General features: G+C 32.6%; 1 protein-coding gene and 1 long non-coding RNA gene across 2 annotated transcripts; both read right to left on the reverse strand.

Annotated features, from left to right (window-relative positions):
• Positions 1–1574: 1574 nt before the first annotated feature.
• Positions 1575–5395, reverse strand: LOC112727795 (NADPH-dependent aldo-keto reductase, chloroplastic). Its single transcript, XM_025777694.3, has 7 exons — positions 5008–5395; positions 4441–4491; positions 4211–4287; positions 3974–4061; positions 3162–3437; positions 2528–2776; positions 1575–1950 (listed from the first exon to the last, which is right to left on the reverse strand). The coding sequence occupies exons 1-7, from the start codon at positions 5125–5127 to the stop codon at positions 1864–1866; spliced, it is 948 nt and encodes a 315-aa protein (XP_025633479.1). The 5' UTR covers positions 5128–5395; the 3' UTR covers positions 1575–1863.
• An 852-nt stretch (positions 5396–6247) lies between these two features.
• Positions 6248–10804, reverse strand: LOC112727796 (uncharacterized). Its single transcript, XR_011868765.1, has 2 exons — positions 7452–10804; positions 6248–7294 (listed from the first exon to the last, which is right to left on the reverse strand). It is a non-coding gene; the product is annotated as an uncharacterized lncRNA (long non-coding RNA).
• Between the last annotated feature and the right edge of the window lie 11947 nt (positions 10805–22751).

The following is a 22751-nucleotide window of genomic DNA, read 5'->3' on the forward strand; positions in this document are numbered from 1 at the left end:
CTTTTGCATTTACATCAAGCATCTTTGTAATTTGCCATAAAATCATCTCTATTCTAATTCTATATACTGTACATTAAAAACCAAATTTCTATTTTATAAAGTTCTATCATACTAATCTATTTCTGACAAATAAACTGTACCTTTGATTATTAATCAATTCAAATTAGTCACAATAATAATAATAAAATAACAATAATAACTACTAGTGTAACCAATTCAAAGATCTAAAATTAAGAAACATGGCCATTTGACTACGGCAAATTCACAGGAATCAAAGCTTCCAATAACCAGGGATAAGAGGCAAGCCAATCTACAAACTCAATAAATTAATTGACAACTTAGTTTAACTAATGAGAAAAACGTGCCCAAAGCTTCAGAACTCCTTTAGAGATTATTTCATGAAGGAATTCTTCTGCCTTTACCATTTTCATTCTTTTCAAGAAGAGCCCTATAAATATTTCATAAGTTACTATGTTAAGGAAGCAATCTTTTTTATAATTTTATCCATTTCTAAAGGTAAGACCATGACTTCATCAAATAGGCCCTCTTTATAAAGTCCATTTGATCATAACATTATATGCTCTGACATTCAATTAGTGGCCATTGATTAGGAGATGTTGGAAAAGCTGTTGTGCTGTTTTAAGTCTCCCACATTTGCGCAATCCATCAATAAGTATCGCGTATGTGACCATACGAGGACGAACTCCTTTGCCCTGTCTAACAAGATATTGTAAGTATTTAAATCAGGACATTTACCACGAGCAAGCATCTGATCTTGCACATACGACAAATTTCTTTGAGGCATCTCTTTGAACAAACTAAGAGCTTTATCAACTCTTTTGATTTTACAATATCCATCAATCATGATATTATAACTCCGAACATTACGTTTAAAGTCCATTTTCACCATATCATCAAATAAAGTAGTTACCTTACTCACTTTCTTCGCAAGAAAATACCCATTTATTAAAGCAAAGTTTAAGACCTCTTTGCAACATCAAATGAAACACTTAGTGAGCTTCTGTGGTTTTTCCGTCCTTACACAATGCATCAATCAGTATGCTACATGTATGAAGATTAGGTTTGATGTTAGTTTGCACCATTTGATTCAGCAATTGAGTAGCTTCTTCTAACTGATCCGCACAGCATAAATTGTGAATAAGTGATAACAACAGGAGAAATTCCACGTGCAACCATCTCAGAAAATTTTCCTGCCTTATTTACAAGATCCTCTTTGCATAATCCGTCAATAACTGTATTGTACATTATTACATTAAATTTGATTAGTTGCCTCTCTAGCTTTTGCATCAACTCAATAGCAGCTCTTTTTTGCCCCGGGATCTGGCAGAGGGGACGTATTTGTCTCTTTATTTTTTTGCCAACCCTCCACTACACATCATCACTCTTCTCTCTACATCAGCATTCTCCATTACCGTTCTTCAACCCCAACTCCACAAAGAGATATAATTGTCGTGCATTATTAAAAGTGAAAGACTTAAATGTATTTTTCAATTTTGAAATGCCAAAATGTTCACGGTTAAAAAAGACTATAACCTATTTATCTTTCACTCAAATACTTAAAAGACCAGTTCAAATAACTAAATCTGTAAGTACACATCGTGGTCTAAGCCACAATAACAATAGCAATGATAACGAAAAAATGTGCACAATGGTGTGATCTCAATTCATGAAATTTAATAAGAACCATGTCAACAGCTCAGCAAATTAGTTTTCTGCTGAGATATAAGAACAATGAGAATGACTTTTTCTTTTTCTTTTTCTTTTTTTTTTTTTTTTTTTGTGCAGTTTCACACTTTCAAAGCCTTCTCTTACACCATGCGTCCATAATGTTGTGCAACGAGCTTAGATTTCACCATCCCAAAATTGCTCAAGAGATCTGTAGACACCGTAAGTTTCATGAATGAAAGTGGTACCCCTCACTAATCGTGCCTGCAACAACGAAGAACACTTCAGAAAAAACTGTTTGCTACCATGGAAGTAAAGAACACCTTCCGCAATCCACAGGATAATATCATACAGTCTGATACTTAATGTCAAGAACTAATTATCCCAAAAGCTTAACTTATTTAGTGAAATAAATACGTAATTTCATATCTAATATGTTTCCTCATGAAAAAAAACTTTTCAAGCTTGATGCATGAACTAAGAACGGGAACAATAAACAACCAATGATATAGGCCATAATAACAAGTGAAAAGCCAACTATCTCAGAATTAGATTAAGAGATGTCAAAAAAAAAATTATTTATTTGACAAGCACCATGCTTACAAAGCTTCTAATCTACATGAATCTCAACTCCTCAGCCTCAAAGCATAGGAAGAAAACAAGCTGGGATGTTTGTGACAAAACAGAATCCAAAATCAATTAGTAAAAGCGCCATATACTTAATTTATAAAACAAAATTCCGACAAAACATTTTAGATTTAATGCTTCAAGAGGTACCTGCAATATAAACATAACTGCTAAACATATTTAGGTTGAGATACTATGAAAGCTGAATACTCACTTGTTCAATCTCAGAAAATTTAGCAAATAGGTCTTCCGGTATAGACCAGCCAAAAACATCAAAATTTTCCCTTATTCTTGCTTCATGTGTACTCTTGGGCAGCACACTATGGCCCATTTGCAGTCCCCACCTCAGAGCTACCTGCGCAGGAGTCTTGCCTAGTTTCTCTGCAATCATATTTAGAACTGGATGCTTAAGAACATCACTTTTCAGCCAGGTTGTTCCCGGGGAGCCCAAAGGTGAATAGCCCTACAGAAATGCAATTAAAAGGTCACACAATTCATGTAAGAAAAAAATCAAACAAAAAATGAACTTTCACAAACCTACTTTAATAGTTTTACTCAATTTTCTTAGATCATCTTCCGCATTTGTCCATTGGACATTTGGACTACACTCTATTTAGTCTCCCCCCCCCCGAAAAAAAAAAAAAAAAACCCCCAAACCCCAAGTTGATTACTACAAACCTACTTCAAACATTCACGAACCACCTCAGAGCTAGATTCTATCAAATTTTCTACCAACTAGCAACACTCTCTACCAAAAAATAAAAGAAAGCCTGAAAACAACAGGATGATTGATGAAAATAGCCAACATGGTGCAAACACGAGAGATCATCCAACATTTGCTGACTTACAGAGAGGTGGACACCTTTGGATTTGCAGAAAGCCCGGAGTTTGTCCTGCTGCCAAGAAGGATGACACTCCACCTGGTTGACAGCAGGAGGAACCCGAGCAACCTCCAGCAAGTCCCCAAGCTTCTTGGAGGAGAAATTGCTTACACCTATAGCTCGAGCCTTGCCAGAGTCATATAGTGCTTCCATTGCTCTCCAAGTGCTAGGTATGTCAGGCGGCACAAGATTTTCAGGCTTAAAGCCCACTGATCCTTTCTTCATTGGAGCAGGCCAGTGAATCTGAAAGGGCGGAATTGTCAGTTTGCAGATTACAACAGAGTATGCGTATATAACCTGTCTATTAACAATACCATGCCAAATTCTGAAATTATTCGATACAATATTATACACGCATTAAAAACACATAAAAGTCAGAGCAATGTAGCACGTGCATGAAGTACTAATTTGGACTTCCTCGAATGAAGACACATGGTTAACAACTGATTTACAATTGTTGCATAAGAACATTTTAGAATAGAAAAATTTATGCATATGGCATTTAGCAAAGCTATATACCATCTGTAAACCAAGCTATAAGTGGAAGCATTTTTCCTACAAATGAAAAGTTAAAACGGAAAGTATATTTAGCTTAATGACTTCATATTGAAAGGCTGTATCATGTAAATCCAGATACAATACTTCCCTCTAAAATTCAAAACAAATTATATATAGACAAAATAATCAAGTTCGAAAGTAATAAAATAATTAATTGCATATATTTAAATTTTTAGCATCAAACAGTTAGAGAATATTGGAGATTTGGTGATATTACATACAAGGTACAAATCCACATAATCAAGCTGCAAATCTTTCAAAGTCCTGTCCAGTGCTAGTGGCACATCTTCTGGAGCATGATCGGTATTCCTGCAGGACACATCTCAAATACTTGGGTTCTATTCAAGGAAGATTAACAAAGATACATGCTAGCATAATGCTATCAGAATTACTTTAACTTAAAGGCTTAAACATGGAAAGCAAACTAATAATCTAAATTCTAGAATCTAAAAACAAACCATAGTTTAGAGGTAATCCACAAATCCTCACGTTTCACTACACCCTCATCCAAAAGCTTCTTCAACACAACACCAATCTGCAATCACAGTGAAATAATTTCTTTTGTACCCAACCAACCATCATTTCAATCATTTGCTCCAAATAGTTAGTTAATGTTATAGAATCAATGTAGCAGAACACAACATCAATACAAAAAGAGAATAAAAGAATCCTAATTTATGTCAATTACCTCCTTCTCATTGCCATATATTTGAGCACAATCAATGTGGCGATAACCAATCTGTAACATACATCAAACCAATTAAATATGAATCATCATCAAATAGAACAAGAACATGAGATATTTTTAATTGCAGTCCACCACAACAATATAGCTCCTATGTCAATAAACATATCATGATGATAACCAGCAACAACCACGTTTGTCATGACAACAATGCCACTAATCGCAACACACACCACAGCCATCATGAGTGATGAAAACCGCAGCGCAATTCAAAAGCATATAGCTGTGTTCCTTATACATTATCACTGTACGGAAACTGAAACTAAGTGATTGACAAAATAGCAAAACAGAAAACAAAATTTAAAAACTCAACTTAACCAACCGTGTAATTCAATTCAATGATAATACATAGTTAAGGAAATGAACTTCTGAGAGAAAAAAGACGGCATGTAGAGTGATAATAGTAGTAACAAACATCAAACAAGTAGAACAAGCCTTACCAAAATCAAATTTGAGAAAAATCGAAATTAGAAAGCATAAGTGTGAGGATGAAATGGATTAAGTGGAAACCTTGATGGCAGCGGCAACAGCTTCACCGACGAGGCCAGGATTGGACTGCCATGTTCCCAGGCCGACGGAGGGGATCTTGGCTCCGGTGTTGAGCTCGAAGAATCGGATTTCGTTCGTCATTTTTCTTTCAATTTTTTTTCTCGGAATGCAAACAGGTTATTAAACCCTAGTAGAGTGAAAATTCTGGTACGGAAGCTTTTTAAAAGATGATAAGTAGAAAAAGGAGTCGAAAACAGAAAACTACATGTGAGCAGAAACCGAATCTGTGCTTTTCTTGTTGCGGGAATCCTCAGGAAGTTTTGTCCACAGATGTCAGAAAAGGTGGTGGAGGTAGTTAGATTATTGATTTATTAGTTTATTAGTTTATTAATTTAATAAATAGATTACTGATTGAATCTGGTTGATTCAGTTCGTATTTAAATAAAATTTATAAAATAATTAAAAATTTAAAATATATATTTTTATTAATATTTTAAATATAATTAAGTTTTAAATTTTAAAAATAATTAATATAAAAATAAATATAAAATTAATTAATATTACTACAATAATATTTAATTTGACGTAATAAAAATAATAATTCATAAACTATATCTAAGAAATAAATTCAAAATCTAGGTATAATTATAATTTAATTAATTATATATAAGTTTCTTTTAGAATAAGTAATTTTTATATTAAATTAATTTATACTTATTAAATTATCCAAATATGTGCTGAAAAAAATTAATATTAATAGATCAAATAATTATAAATAGCAAAAATATTTTATAATTAATAAAAGCATTTTATTTACTTTTTAATATATATATATATATATATATATATATATTTAATAAAATTTAATGTTTATGTTAATAATTGTATACCATTAAAAAAATAAATTAATTTTAAAAGTGTTAAATATAAAAATAAGAGTTAAATATTTTTGTATATATATGTGTGTATTAATTAGGATATCAATTAAAAATAAAATATATGCTTTAAAAAGCATGAAAGATAACCAAAAACAAATTAGCTTAGTGGTTGTCAATTTGGTCTTTATATTAGAAGAGCCAGGTTTGGTCAAGTGTCAGCTTAAGCGGTTTGTTTCTTTAAACGGTTAGAATACTAAATCGGACTTAATTAATGTCCGATTAACCAATTTTTGGTTAGATCAGTCAATTCGATATGATTTTTACAATTATGATTTTATCCACGTTCTTATTATTTTTATGAAAATTTTTTTTAACAAATATTGTGACTTATGGAATTATGACATGTTGAAGTGTCAAGTGTCAGCTATTGCCATGTGCTGTAGGTGTATATTGATACTCGATAGTTTTTTTTTTTTTATAAAACAGGGAGCTCCAGGGCCCAAAACAAAAACAAACTAAGCTCTTAGAATTCTAGCAAACATGACTTTCCTTTTATCATCATCCAACATAGGGCAAGAAAAGAGGGCGGAGTGATGAAATGATGAACACCCACTGGGAGATTGTGGGTGTGCTTCGCCAGAGCATCTGCACTAAAGTTAGTCTCTCTGAAAACATGGTTAACACTGAAGTTTTCGGGGTTGGCTTGGAGATCTTTAATGGCTCAAATAAGGGAGGTGCAACCATGGAGGGGGTTGAGCTATTCTACAGCAACTTCACTGCATAAGTAGAATCCGTCTCCATTCTTACCTTCTTGAAACTCATTTCAATGGTAATCTTGAAACCTAAGTATATGACTCATAACTCTGCAGCTGTAATAGTGACTTTTTCAATATTCATCATGAATCCTGCCACAACCATGCCTTTAGAGTCACTAATTTGCTTGCCACACGCACCCGAATCCCTTGCTTAAAGAACTGAGCCGTCGACATTGACCTTGTACCATCCTTCATCTAGCGGTTTCCATCCGATCAGAACAAAGTGTGAAGCTTGGAGGATGTCATTGCTCTTCTCAGTAAGAGCAAGAATATCATGGTAATTTTTAGCTATTACTTTAAGTTCCTAAGCAACTTGCTGGTATGGAGTGTTCTCTTGTCTAAAAATTTAGTCGTTACTTCTTTCTCAAATTATGTTGCAAGTGGTAAGAAAAAAAGTAAGCCATGAAGTCCCACTGTTAGATGGAGAGACTCTGTTCAGGTTTTCATATAACCAGTCTTGGAGAGTTTGGCTAAAGAAATGGTCCTGATAGTCTCTATTCAAGCCGCTTATCTAAATATTTTGGAAAAAAGGGCAGTCCCTAAGCACATGGAGCAAATTTTCTTCGTGATCAATGCATCTCGGGAAGTTTCCGTTGTCTTTAAGTCCTCTTTCTTCTGTTAACATTAGTTAGCAGGACATTATAAGATAATAACCAAGAAAATGTTCCCAGTCTTTGAGGAACTCTAATTTTCCAACAAGTTTTATAAATTCAACTAGGTTCATCATCTTTCACATATATAATATTGTAGGCTGATTTGATAGAAAATTTACCTTGCGGGTCTGGTAGCCAACGAATAGAGTCTAGGCCAAGAGAGGGGTGAGGCGCTTTCATAGTGTGAATCAGGTTGGTAACCTCTTCTGGACAGATCGGGAGATCTTCGCCCAATCCCAACATCCATGCATAGTTATCTAGTGTATCATCTTTTATGTGCTTATCAATTTGAATAAAGGATAGTTCACTAAGATTAGCAATTCTAGGAATCCAATGAGCTGTCCAAAACTCAATGCTTTTCCCATCTCCTATATGCCATATTAGATTGCTTTGACATTGATTCCAAACTTTTACAATTCCTTTCCAAGCATTAGAGCAATTGGTCCTGTCCATTACCTTAGGAATGAGGCTGTCTCCACACCCATATTTGGACTTCATCACCTTCACCCATAAAGCTTGGCCATCATGAATTAAACCCCAAGCCAGCTTCATAAGAAAAAGATTATTCGATTCTTGAGCTTTACATAAACCCAAACCTCCTAGCTCTGTCGGCTTGCAAACAATGTCCCGGTTGATTAAGTGAATTTTCTTCTCCTCCTCATTCAACTCCCATAGAAAATCTCTACAAATTTTATCAATTTGATTGCAGACTTCTTTAGGCATCTTCATGATTTGCGTAGTATAACTTGGAATTGTAGAAAGTAATGATTAAACAAGCGTGCATTTGCCCGCCAAAGAGAGAGTACGCAAATTCCAACTCGAAAGCTTAGCTTGCATCTTGTCTAGGATAGGTTGAAAATGGATCCACCCAAACTTCTTATAGATGAGAGGGACACTGAGGTACTTTCCAGGGTTGCTTGTCAGAGGGATGCCAAGTTCTCTACTGAATTCCTCTCTAATAATGTGGTTAACATTTTAAGAAAAAAGCATGCACGACTTGTTTAAATTGACTTTCTGACCAGATGCTTCACAAAACGTGTTGAGTTCCTCTTTAATAACTCTTTACTTGCTTGTGCAAACAAGACAAGGTCATCTACAAAACATAAATGAGACAAGGGAGGTCCATTCCTAGGAGATAAGGGGATAGGGGATCTCTCTGCCTTATGCCTCTTGTTAGGTTGAAATCCTCAGAGGGGAAACCATTCCAAAGAAGGTTCATAGAGGGAGAAGAGATGCAATGATGATAATATTGATTAAGTTTTTCGGGATGCCTATGTCACATAGGGTATCCATAATGAACCTCCAGGTCGATCTTAATAGCCATGAGACCTTTGCCACTTCTTCTTGTCCTCATAGTGTGGATCACTTGAGCTACTAAAATGTTGCCAGTACTAATCCTATCTGGTACAAAACTTGCTTAAGTGTTAGAGACAATATAGTTTAGATTAGGTTTCAACCTCTCAACAATAACCTTTGTAATAATCTTATAATAGACATTACAAAGGCTGATGGGCCTGAAGCGAGCATAACTCTCTGGTGAAGGAACATTAGGGATGATAGAAATTAGGGTCTGATTCACTTTGGCAATCTCTTCTGGGTTCTGAAAAATCATTTGCACCCAATTAATAACGGAATCAGCCACAATATCCCATGAGTGTTGGAAGAATTTTGCTGGGAGATCATCCCTTCCTGACGCCTTCCAACTACCCATGCTAAAAATTGCATGTTTAATCTCTTCACGACTAATATTACTGTTGAAGACGCCTAGGTCTGCCTCAGATAATCTAGGAAATCTACCCTCAATCGAAAAATTTGTAAGCATTGAATTATAATTATAAGGGGCATAAAAGGATTTAAAAAAGGATACTCCTAGGTCCTTTAGTACCTCCACATTATCTGTCCATTCACCCTCGCTATTTTTTAAAGCTTTGACCATGTTTCTCCTTCTTCTGCCATTTGCTTTCTGGTGGAAATACTTTGAATTTTTATCTCCAAAGTTGATAACTTTGCATCTGGACATTTGCTGTCAGTAACTCTCCTCTTGGACAATAATCGCTTCATATTCCCTCCATAAGTCTTTTTGGAGTTTTATCAGAAAAGGGTTACTGTTGAAGGATAGATTTTGGTTGACACCGTCGAGTCTGAACATGATTTTTTGCTTCTTCTTGAAAATAGAACCAAAGACCTCCTTATTCCACACTTTAGCTTGTTCAGTAAAGATATTGCTGTTAAAGATAAGGTCTCCTTGCTTACACTAGTTGTTTTTCACTAAGTTGTTGTAGCCTTCATGAAGAAACCAAGGTGCAAGAAGCTTGAAAGGTCTATCTCGTCTTTTCTCCCTTAAAATATTGAAGTCCAATAAGATTGGTAGGCAAGGTTGCGAGAACCGGACCGGTCATTGAACTGATCGAGTGACTGGTTCAATGGTTCAATGGTTCAGCCGAGGTCGAATCGTGATTGAACCGATTTAATTAAATATAGAATAAAATTATAAAAAAATTCAATATATAATTTTAAATATTTAAATTCAATAAATTTTAAACTAATAAAATTTGACAATTTGACAATTTCACATAATAAAGTATCCATAATTTATCACTAAAAGTTCATAAACAACTTTAAATATCAAAATTTATAACCAAAGAAAATCAAAACGCACATAAATGACAAACACAAAATGTTCTACCACCAAAAAAAATAACATTAAACAAATATACATTCTCTATATACAGCAGCCATTACAAAAATTAGTCATTTATAGCAAAATTCAGGAATCAAAATTGAATTTACATATAGCAGGTCAGCCATTACAAATGACTAAAATTAATGAATTACATACAGCAAAATTCAGAGAATTAGATAATACATACCGAAGCAGAACTCTGCATCATATAATTAACCAAATAATTACAATAGCTATGATTAATTAATTAACCAAATAATCCAAAATTGACCAAATAAAGAAGCAGAACTCTGCATCAATCCATATAATTAACCAAAATTAACCAAATAATTACAGCATCCATTACATACAGAAACAGAACTTTGCATCAATCTACATAATTAACTAAATAAAGAAATCTGCATCAATTCATATAGTTCATTAACAAAATAAAAAAGAATTGGTTGAAAACCAATACAAACTCACCGCGGCAGAGAGCAGAGAAGGTGTCTAGGTCACGGCGACAGAACAGAGCAGCTTCCATGACGTTGAAAGAACAGCTTCCGCCGATCAGACGAGCAGACAACACTGACCAGACAACCAGAATAGCTTCGAAGTTCAGACGACGATGTCGTTGCAGCAGTTTCAATCTGCGAGTAGACTAGACCAGACCAGCTTCCTTCCATCCGCCCGTTGGAGGTCCTTCTACCCGGTGACAGCGTCAATTGTGATAGACTGAGAGGGACAATGACCTTCGTTGTTGATGAAAATTGGGAGTGAAATTAGGTTGAGGTGTGGTGGCTGGTGAATAAGGGGATTGGGTATCCAATTTGCATAAAGGGTTGGGTTGGATTGGGTTACCGGGTCAGGCGGTCATCTATGTGGGTTTCTTTTTTTTTTTTTTTTGCGTCTCAAAACGACGCCATTTAGGACCCAAGGTGAAAAATCGGTACCTTTAAAAAATTGATCGGTTTAGCTGGTTCACCAATTAACCATCGGTTTGACCAATTTTTTCACCGATTTTTTGCAAGACTGTTCTGGGGGTCACCCAAACTGGCCAGGTGACTGGTTTTCGGTTAACCTGGTTGAATCGGCCGGTCCGGTCCTTTTTTCAAAACCTTGTTGGTAGGTGATCTGACTTCATTTTAGGGAGATGCTTCACTCCAACTATTGAGAATATATCACTAAAATCCAAGTTACAAAGAAAACGATCAAGTCTGCATTTTATCCGGTTCCTTTGCCAAGTAAAAGGAGGTCCAGAAAAACCCAAATCTTTGAGCCCGCAATGCTGAATACATTCTCAAAATCTGTTTGTATCCTGGGATAGATTATGGCTGCCCTTCGATTTCTCATGTGAAATGATGGAGTTAAAATCTCCACCAAGGCACCATGGTCCTTGGGTTGTAGCAGCTAACTCTTCGAGATCGTTCTAGATGTTGTTACCGTTTGTAGGTTGAGGGTTCCCGTAAACACTTGTAAAGAACCAACAATTATTCTCCGTATCTTTTATCTTCATATGAATGAATTGTTTCTTAATTTAGATGGGTTCAATACATCTTTCATGCTTATTCCAAAGACACCAAATACCTCCGACAAACCCTTCCACATTGCTAATGCACCAAGAATCAAAACCTAGGTTCTGGATAATTCTCTCTGCCTTAGATCTTGACACATGAGTTTCAAGTAAAACACATAAATTTAGTTTGTAACGACAAGTTAAATCCTTAATAATAATAGGAAATCTTTTAGAGGAGACCTCTCTACAATTCCAAATTAACAGATTCATTATAAACAATAAAAAGAAAGTTGAAGAAACTTCCTGATTGTTATTGATGGTTTGCCCCACCATAACTGTATCTGGGGTCACATCTCCCTCCATCTATGGTTCTGAATCGTTCATGGTTGCATCCTTATTTGCCATGTTGTTAGACTCTCTTGGGTCCAAAGGTTTAGTATGCTCTTCTATATTGGTTTGGTTCTTGTCCCCTCCTTCCATGATAGTTTCAATAAGAGCTTGAGTGGTATGATAGATTTAGGAGGCCTCCAACGTGAACTAGTTGGAGAATTTATTTTAGAAATTTGCTTGTTAAGGTAAGAGAATTGTCTCCAGTATTCTTGATGTTGCTCCTCTTTTTCTTTTTTATTTGCTTGTGGTGGTTGATTGCTATCCTGATTAGTTAGAGTGTATTGAAAGATTTTATGATATTGAACTGGTTTCTTGACATATTTAGAGGCTACTAGGGTCTTCTTACTAATGGTAGTATGCTTTCTCTTTATGATGGGAATAGAATTCTTTTGTCTTTACTGGTCTTTTTTGGTGAGATTTTCTTTTTTGGTTTTCTGCTTAGTTCCTGCTTTCTCATGGGTCCCCACTTATTGGTTGTCATTCTTCTCATTTAATTTTATCACCTGATGGACGTTAGGCTAGCTTTCTTCAGCATTCAAATTTGTTTTCTGATTTTCTTCAGCAAGATTTGAAATCTTGATTAGTGGACCCTTTCTTTTTTTTTTTTCTTTCCTGAATTTTCAGTTTTAGGCTTCGTCTTCCTTTGGTTTTTCTTCACAAGTATCCATGGGCCATATGGGTTATTTCCTTGATTTGTGCTGATTTCCTCCTGATTAGTAGTGTGATTTAGCAAATCCTTCCCTTTTAGTTGCACTTCTTGAGACGTGGGTGGGATAGTTTTCTGATTAATCACAATAGAAATATCTTTCCTTTTTGGATCCTGTTGCAGACCTCGTACTTCCTAACTTGACTCCAGACCATTGCTGGGTTCTTCATGGCTAGTTTTATTGCCCTCAGCCGCCTTAGGTCCGCCGTTACTAGTGGTTCCGGCTACCTTGTCATGGCAGTTTTTCACTCTATGGTCATATCGGCCACAGTTAAAGCAAATTTGTTGTAGACCTTCATACACAATGTTAAAATCTCTGTCAAGAGCTGTAAAAGTTGGAATAATTTGCTTTCTAAATCGATTTCAACATATTCTTGTGAACCTTCCTCTAGAGTGGATAGATGTTAGATCATCCACCTTGAGCATCGTGCCGAGAGCCTTTCCCACTTTCTATAGGAAATATTTATTATATAATTCAGTTGGGAGGTTAGGGATCCGAATCCATATCGCGACCTTCTGGACATCCATCTCTCGAGGAATGAATAGAGGTCTCCATCTCTGAACAAGGAGATAATGGTCAGCTATCATCCAAGTTTCTTCAAAAAACGCATGGGAATAGTCATCTTGATCTGTGAATCTGACCAAGAAAAAATTTCCTTCGAGATCCATGACCCTTATGGATCCCTTTTTGACCCATCGTCTTTGCACCCATCTGTCAAGTGCTTGAAGATTGAGAACCTTGCCAAGAGGCTTCACAATTAAAGAGAGTTTCCAAGACTTGCACCAGTCTTTGTACTCTTCTAGAGAAAGCTCAATCGTAGGCTTATGATTGAAGGAAGCTGGGTCTTCCATGAGTAGATATAATCCAAGGTCTTCCGAGATGTAGTCCTCCGAAACCATCTCCACAATTTCTTATGGATTCAATTTGCTAAAGCCATTCTCAACTACCATGTCTCGGTAGGATCTTCTAGGTGTTTTGTGTGCCTCTAAATTACAATTGTTTGCTGCCTGGTTCATGATTTCACCCGCTTTCTTTGGTTTCTCATTTCTTTTTTCTTCCACAACGTCTTCCATTCCTTGTATTTCTTTGTCTCCTTCATTCATTTTTACCGTTTTTTCGTGCTTCTTGACACTAATCCTCCTTCGACGACGAGCGTTTATCGATATCGGAAAAGGTGGAATCAGAGCTCATTCTTCCTTGTACTCCCTAGTACTCTCTCAAAAAGTATCGTTGATACTTGATAGTTGATACAAGGTTATATTAAAATTTTTTTAATATACATTAAAATTAATTAAAATTTTTATATGTACAAAAAAATTAATTACAAGTGACACAAAAAAAATCAAATACAAGTGGTTGATACATTTTATTTGATCATTTTAAATTGTGTTAAAAAGTATGAAATTTATCAATTAATGTATATAATTTTGGTTTAATTAATTGAATTTTTTGAACACTGCTTTAGATGAAGTTGTGTGTAAAAAATATACTTTTCGTACTTTTAATTATTAATTTCTTAATTACTTTTTATGTCATTTGATGTCGTGATAAAGTTTTTTTAACTGTTTCAGGGTTAAGGTGTATCAACGATCTAAAAAGATCGAAAAAATGGAGCAAAGAAGCGAAGTCAAGAAGCAATTCAAAAGTGTAGCTATCCGGAAGCTTGCTTAAGTACGATTTCATGCTTAAGTGAGATTCTCGCGTGAGCACAATTTTCTCGCTTAAGCGATACTCTCGCGTGAGCATTATATTCTTGCCTGCACGAGGTCAATTTCACATGTCTTAATTAATGAAGCACGTACATTCACGTTTTGGCTCTCCAAGGGATCTCAACAGTAGTTGTGTGAGATGATATTTTAAATCCAAGATTTGAGGGTGAGACATACAACATATTATATACTCATTTTTTCTCCGTTGTTAAGGTTTAGGATCTTGAATTCTAAAAAGAGAAGCTCCAAATTCTTTTTAGAATTTCAAAGATTTCTTATGAATTTCTCTTTAATTATAGATTTTAGTTTTGTTTAATCCATGGTGTATACCAGGCCAATGGCTGTGGTAGTTTTTGTGAACCTTAACCACCATATTTCTATGACTTTCATCCTCAACAATACCTTCAATCCACATTCCATCACCACCAAATACCTACATGGGATCCAAATCCATATCGACCTTACCACCACCCTTTTGAGCCTCATAAACAACTACCTTTAGAATCACAACCTCTATATACATCACCTCAATATTCTTACTTTTATGAACTACTTCTCATACACTATGACTTTTTTTAATATTATCAACCCTCTTTTTTTCTACAATCCTCGATGGAAGAAACTCTTCAACCATTAATCCAAGAAAAAAAAAAGCTCAAATCTATCATCAAAGGACGAGATGAGCAATTGAGCTACCTTAAAAAATTAATGGACCGAATTACTATAAGCATACTTATCATCTCTTCTATTGTACTACCATTAGACATATGTAAGGAAATAGAGTCAATCGAACACACTAGTGTGAAAAAAAATCTTGCATTCTCAATTAGAAAAGAAGGAATTGAAGGATTCATTGCTCAAAGATGAGACTGTTGAGTGCATTAACCGTGAGGAGGTGATTGAACACTTGAAACAAGTTGAGATAATAAGCAAGTTTAACAATGAATACTTTGTTATCCCTTCACCATTGCAAAGTAAAGATTCTATTAGAAAGAAATGTGCACACCCTCTAATGGATATATCTCTTGATATGAAGAAAAGTTCGAAGAAAGTTGACAAACAAGAGATGAAACTTGAAGAAGCTTGCAAAGAGTTAGAAATCGATGAACAAAAGTAAAAAAAGGTAGAAACTACGAGGGCATACCTATTGAAATTCTCTCTTTCTAAGTTTCCATCATTCAAAATACAATTTGAGCATGTAACTTTTTTCTCCATAATTTTTTTGGCCCACATCAATATGTCGTATTGAAAACAGATGATCAACTTAGAATTCTTTTTGAGATGCTAAGCAAGAAGAAATTGGACGTTAAGTGGCAACATAAATCAAGATTCAATAAGGGTGAAAAGTTAAAATTTGACATCCAAAAATAGTGCAAAGCTTAATTCAAGAAAACCAAGACTATGATATGGAGTTCAAACAAATAATTAGATCCTTGAAAATTTTAAGGGAAGCAACATGAGAAACAAAAAGGTGAATTGCCTTATAAATTTTGGAATCCCGAAATGAAATTCATTAATAAACAATTTTGGAGACTCTTCTTTACTTATGTTAGAATTCTTCAAAGTTTGGCACACATAACTTGGGATCTTATAAAACATATCAAATATTAATGAAAATTTAAAGATAAATTCAAGCACAAGCCATCATGGCAAGAATTTTATCTATGTCCAACTTAAGAATAATAAATAAAAATATTAAGTAGAAGACACCTGTCATGGTAAAATCTTCCATTCCTTTTGTGTTTTTTAGTTTTTTTCATGTTTTAAGTTCTTTTACATTATATTTGTTTAATGCTATGTTAAATTTGTTTAATTTTGTATTGCAATTTGCTTTAGGGTGAAAATATATGTTAGGATGTCTCTTTTATACTTTGTTAAAAAAAATTGTGTTTTAAGAATATCTCAAAGAATCCTTGATAAAAAAAAATTGTTTCAATCTTTAGAAACAATACTTGCTTCTATATTAATATTGTTATCGTACATTGTTAGGCTTGAATCACTTGTTTGTGCACATTTATTCTTGTTTATTTTTATGCGCACTCGGTGCTCGATAAATGTGCCTTAGTATAAGCTTTGCCTCTAAAAATATTGTTAATTCTCAATTACATGTTGTAGTTACCATGTAATTTGGAATAGTTATTTATGATTAGGCATAATATGATAAATATACTAAGTGATTTAAAATTTTTAATTGTTTAGAATTAATAATAGGATTATTTTCTTGTATGATTAAGTATGCCCATATTATTATGTCACTTAGAAGGGTTTTTATTTTGCTGTATATTTTAGTTTCACATGTTTTTCTTTTCCCTTTCAATTAAGATGAGTGATAAAAAAGAAAAAGAAAGCAAAAAATGGAGGATGAGAGTCAGGCGATAGACATATATGCGCTCCAGTCCAAGCTGTTTAAGGATCCACTAGTTGAAGATGGAGATTTGTAGAGCCACTGTTGACCCTTTAATCGTAATGAGCGCATAGTAGACCGTACAAAATTCAAGTATGAGGAGTATAGATCGGCATCATCTGTTGTAAACAAATTTTCTACTAAACACTTGTATATTATTCTTATTATTATTATTATGTCTTTTAGATTTATTTCTAATTATTTTTATTTTAAATTTTTTATATTACTTGATTAGAATAATAAGTCTTTTTAAAAAATTTAGAGTATCCCATTAATTTGAGTTAAAGCATTTCATTAAATTTGACTGAAGAAAGATTGTTAAACATAGATTAGAACTAGAACATAACCTAATGAGATTTGAGCCATTAATGTGTGGTTGCATACTTTTAACAATTATTTCATTTTTATGTATGTGTGTTGTTTTTTCTATAATTATAATTTTTTACTTATTTAATTCTTGATGTGTAATATTTCGTATATGTACGTATTTATATGATTGATGACATTATTTCATATAAGCTCACTTAGTCAAATAACCTTACATTATTCATCTATCATTATTAACCAATTTTGAGCCTAATAAATTTTTTTGTTTATAATTTTTAGCATAACGCTACTCATAAGTGAAATACCATAAATGTTCCTAATTTGACTTTTACTTAACTTAGGCTAGTAGTGATAGCATCATGTGAGCGTGGGAAAGGAGAATTTAAAAACTTCGATAAAAAAAATATATATTTTGAGTTTATTAAAAATTTTAAAAATTAGATACACACATGCATTAAGTACTTCAATCATATACATTTATCTTTAAAAAATATATAACGTATATATTCATAATGAAAAAAACTTAAAAGGGGATAAATATTTGTCCGAATGAAAGTTTTAGAAGTAAGTGTATATGTGATGTGAATTAATTGAGAATACATACGTGTGTATGTATGAAAAGTGAAACATGGAAAAAAATACAATGGGTAATAGGATTTTGCATTAGAATTAAGAAGATTATTGTCGGTTAAGTAAAAGTCTAAACTAATCAAAGATTTAAATTTTTAGTCTATTTAATCAAATATATCATTTTGACTTTAGTCTCATTACAATTTTCTAAATTTTTTTTGATAATTGTATGCATGCATTAGATTTTTGTTAATTGTTTAAAGAAGAACAAATTTTAGAAATACAATGTTAAAAGAGAATTGAGTGATTTAGTCCTATACACTAAAGTCATAATTGAGTAAATACATCCAATAAAAACTCAAGTGCTCAATTCTATGTTCCACCTATCATAAAATATTTTCTTGCAAGTTTGTACTTCTTTTATAACTTAATTGATTAATAGAATGGAATTGTTTGATATTATACCTTTGTCCTCTTTGCTTTACTATATTTTAAAAATTTAATTGGTTCTAACCCACCGCATGTCAATAGTAGAAAAAATTAAGTAGTTAGCATTTAATGAATGTAAGTGGTTTACATTTATCATGGTTGACATCCCTCATCCTCTTTGTCATATTGTCATTGGCATTATATCATGAAGTCATATTTGTATTTAAATGTAGGGAGATTGATAAATTCCATTTATTTATTCTAAATTGTGTTAAAAAATATGGAGTCTATCAATTAATTACTTACACGATTTTAGTTTAATTAATTGAGTTTTTCGAATTTTACTTATGATGAATTTGTGTATAAAAAATATATTTTTCGTGCTTCTAATTATTAGCTTTTTTAATCTCTTTCTATGCCATTTGATGCCGTAATAAAATTTTTTTAAGTGTTTTCAAGGTTAAAGTGTATCAACAGTCTTAAAGATTCAAAAAGAATAAAACGAATAAACAAATTCAAGAAACATTTTGAAAGTGCAGTTGTTTAGAAGTTCTCTTTAAGCATAATTTTTTGCTTAAGCACGATTTTTTTTTTGTTGCTTAAGTGAGATTCTCACGTGAACATTATTTTATCACTTAATTAATAAAACACGTGCATTCACATTTTAGGCTCTTTAAATATCTCCAACAATTATATAAGATGATATTTTAAAGTCAAGTCTTGAAGGGACAACACACAACACATCATATACTACTTTTTTCCTCTTTTTTTAGGGTTTATGACCTTGAATTTCAGAAACAGAAGTTTCAACTTCTCTTTAGAATTAAAGGATTTCATATGAATTTTTCTTTAGTTATAGGTTTTAGTCTTGTTTAATTATAATTTTTAGTTTATAATTTTTTGTTTTGCTACTCTAATTTTTTAGAATTTCTTGTTACTTCCTCTATTTTTCTATTTTTAGTTTATGAACACTTGTTGACTTGTTGAATTTATATTTTTCATGAATGAATTTGATATTTTATGCTTTATTATTTCTTATTTGAGTTGATGTTATTACTTTTTTGAATTGGGTAGTTGTAGATTTTACTAATTATTACAATTTATGAATTTTTATGTATATGCATTCTAGGTATTTGATAAAATGATTGAACTAGTTATAGAGTAGATTTTGCATTCTTGGCTTGAGTTGAGAACTTGGATGAACTTGAGTCATTAATGTCCAAGTTGATTAATAATTTAGAGATAGTAATTAATCTAATGCTAGTTTTCTATTAATTCAATTAGTAAGTTGGTTAGGACTTATAGATTAAGGTCAGTTAGGCTTAATTGACTTTCTTCAATTTATAGAAATTGATGAATTGAGTTTACTCTTTGTAATTGTCATATTGTGGTTAATGACGAGAATAGTGATCCTTAACACTTAATTCTTGCCAAAGTCTTTTTGAACTTGAATTTTCTTTCTTCTCTTCTAGTTAATTGCCTTGATTACTTTTCAGTCTAATCTCTTGGCTATTTAATTTTTAATTATGCTTTTATATTCTCTGCTTTTACATTTCTGTTAATTACAATCAAACACTCGATTTTTCTATATCCAATAATAATGTACTCGATTGTGATTTTAAGAGAGAACGACTTAGGATTAAACTCTCTATAATTATTTTGAAATTTGTGACATTTTAATTAAATTTTGAGAGTGTTAAATTCCGGTTTAGAGCTATCTACAATAAATTTTGTATTTTTTAACTTGTAAATTTTTAAACCGGTTCTTAGCACTCATCAGTAGTCTTCAATCATATGGATTTAAATGTTTTAAACTGAAAAAGTTAGTAAAATGATAAATTAAAAAATTAATTACTGTTAATTATGTAACTTTCATGAAATATGTGTCCACTATCTTAATTTAAAAGTAATTAATTACTTACTTTATTACTATACCAACTTCTTTACTTTAAAAAATATTGATTTTAATCAAATGCCCATTACCTTTAGGTTCTCAACCGAGAGGAGTGACAAGTGGTGGATATCGGGGTTATTGCTAGGAATCTCTCTTGAATGGACTCGTGACTCGAGACACCTCTCCAGATTCTAGTGAATTTAGGAGTAGAATAATTAGCGGATTGGTGTCTAAATTTAGGAGTAGAATAATTAGATTGGATTCTGTATGGGTTGCAGGTCAGGTGAGAATCCATGTCTTAAACAAAAATATATGAAATAATTACAAAATATTGATAGTTATACTAGTCCTTAAAAAATAAGTCATTAGTCAAATTGTAGAACGTTAACTTACAACATATAGAATAAAAAACATGTTTGATTGGAAGTTGACTAAATATATCCATGAAAATTTATTAATTTAATCTCAAATCACAATTATATAAACTCTTTTTCTTAACGTTCAATTGGACTTGTTAGATATTTTGTATGTTACCAGTTAATTAATATTTTACATCATCAATCGTTAACAAAACGATTAATGGAGTAATGGAAGGACATAGGTAATTAATTTGTAATCTTTTGAGAATTAATTTGATTGATAAAATTTTTCGAAAAAGAATTTAGAGAACGCTTCACTTTTCACAGATTAGTTTAACCATTAGCCATAATTACAAAATACTGGTATGTTGATAATATTCATTATAATTTTTTAATTTAAAAATTCTAAAATCTTAAAATAATGTTGTATAACAACAAAAATCTAATATAACTCATTAAAATATATTATTATTAAAATGTCTAAAGAAAAAAATTCGAGAATCAGCAGAATTTATTATTTTTTACCCATATTTTAGTCATTAATCCAATTTTTTTAGTCTAACAATCTGACAACATACTTTTAACCTACGCTTTTAAACATTATTGGCTAAAAAAATAATTTTTATTGACCCTCTAACATTAGTCATGTCTAAAAATAGTTTAATAAATAAAAAAAAATAATTTAAAAATTCTAAAATATTAAAATATTTTTTTCCTTAAAAAAGGCCTAATATAATATCACAAACAAAAAGAATCCATTATTAAAATTTAAAACAATTAAAAAATAATTAGAAAAAGCAAACAAAAAATAACAAGTACATAACATTAGTAATGCCTAAAGTACAAGCTTTTTTATATAAATAAAAAATTTTATATTTACTAATTTATTTCAGTTTTAAATTTTTTACTCTTTTAAAAATTATCTCACAATTTCACTGGCAAAGTCTATTTTGTAGTCAAGTCTGCACAATAATAAAAGAGTGCAATTGTGCAATCCTTTTCAGACCAAAGAGGAAGAGAATTGTTTTAACTATTGTGCAATTATTTTTTGCGAAATAGGAAAGACCACTATATAACATTGCAGGTATCGTTTGTGCTTACACTTTCAAATATTTGTTTAAGTTTGCACCAAAGTTGACTTGAGAGAAAGAAAAAAGAAAAAGAATGAGAAAAAAAAAAGAAGTGGTGGGGAAAAATAAAGATTATGTTGTAATGACTCGTGGTAGTGACATCAATCATTTAAATGTAGGGAGACACATTAAGGGCCACATTGATGATCAGGTTAAAACTTAAGTTTTTTTTATTGTTATATTATATCTTAATATGCATATAGTAACATCATTATAGTTGTTAATTGCTTAGTTAGTAGTTAACAGTTTAGGATAATTTGAATATATTAGGGTATCGACCGTTATAAATATTTAAATTAGAGAGACATATTTATATTTTACGTTTTTGAAGTATGGTTTTTTTTATTTAAACTAAATCTAATATGAAAATATTGGGATTTAGGCTAATTGTTGTAGATCATTATGGATGAAATAAATAGTGATTTATGGTTGATAGATTTTTAGAAATATTTTACATAATAAGTCTTATTATAGTAGTGGTTTAAAGTTGTGCTTATTAATGTCGAAATTATACAGAGTCGGTGGGTCCTATATCCGAAGAGGAATAGAGTCTTGGGAGTGGAGGGATCGCCTAATGCACTACTGCCTTATTTAAAGGAGGCTGGTTTTGCCCATGTGACACGAGCTAGAGATTTTCACTTTGATAACTTATTCCTATCGGCCATTGTTGAGAAATAATGTCTAGAGACCCATTTGTTTCACATGACATGAAGTGAGTGTACCATCACCCTTTAAGATATTGCTTCACCTTGGCTGGCAGATGCATGGGGAGCCAGTTGGTGGTTACAACTGTGATTTTCAGACTCATTATGGTCGCGAAACATGGGAGATGGTTCATGAGGCGCTTGGAACGTTGCCTCTGAGTCGGGAACCACAGGAGGGTGTGCAGCAAGCCGAGTCTTTTGCCATTAAAATGACGTGATTAAAGACTCGCTTGAGACAGATGTCTGCTGACGCTGTATCAAATGTGCTTCAGCAGCATGAGCCTTATTACATATTGAGATTGATCGGTAGACTTCTGGTGAAAGATAAATCCAGTGTAAGCATACATGTTAGATAAATCTCATTGATTACTGATTTCGGGAGATGCATATACTACTCATAGGGTTCTGTCATATGTTGTATTAAATTGGATCTGCTCTTCGTTTGACTCGGACTCTTCAAAAACCAAATCAGCATTGATTCGGCCATTGGGGGAGAAGAGCAAATTCTTGTAGGGGATTCAGTTATTCTCGCCTAACTAGGTCTTGGCGCATAATCTATTGGGACTGAACATGAGGAAGATGAACTATTACCAATGTCCACAAACTCAATGCAAAGTT

Source organism: Arachis hypogaea, chromosome 12, assembly GCF_003086295.3.
Source record: "Arachis hypogaea cultivar Tifrunner chromosome 12, arahy.Tifrunner.gnm2.J5K5, whole genome shotgun sequence".
NCBI classification, from domain to species: domain Eukaryota; kingdom Viridiplantae; phylum Streptophyta; class Magnoliopsida; order Fabales; family Fabaceae; genus Arachis; species Arachis hypogaea.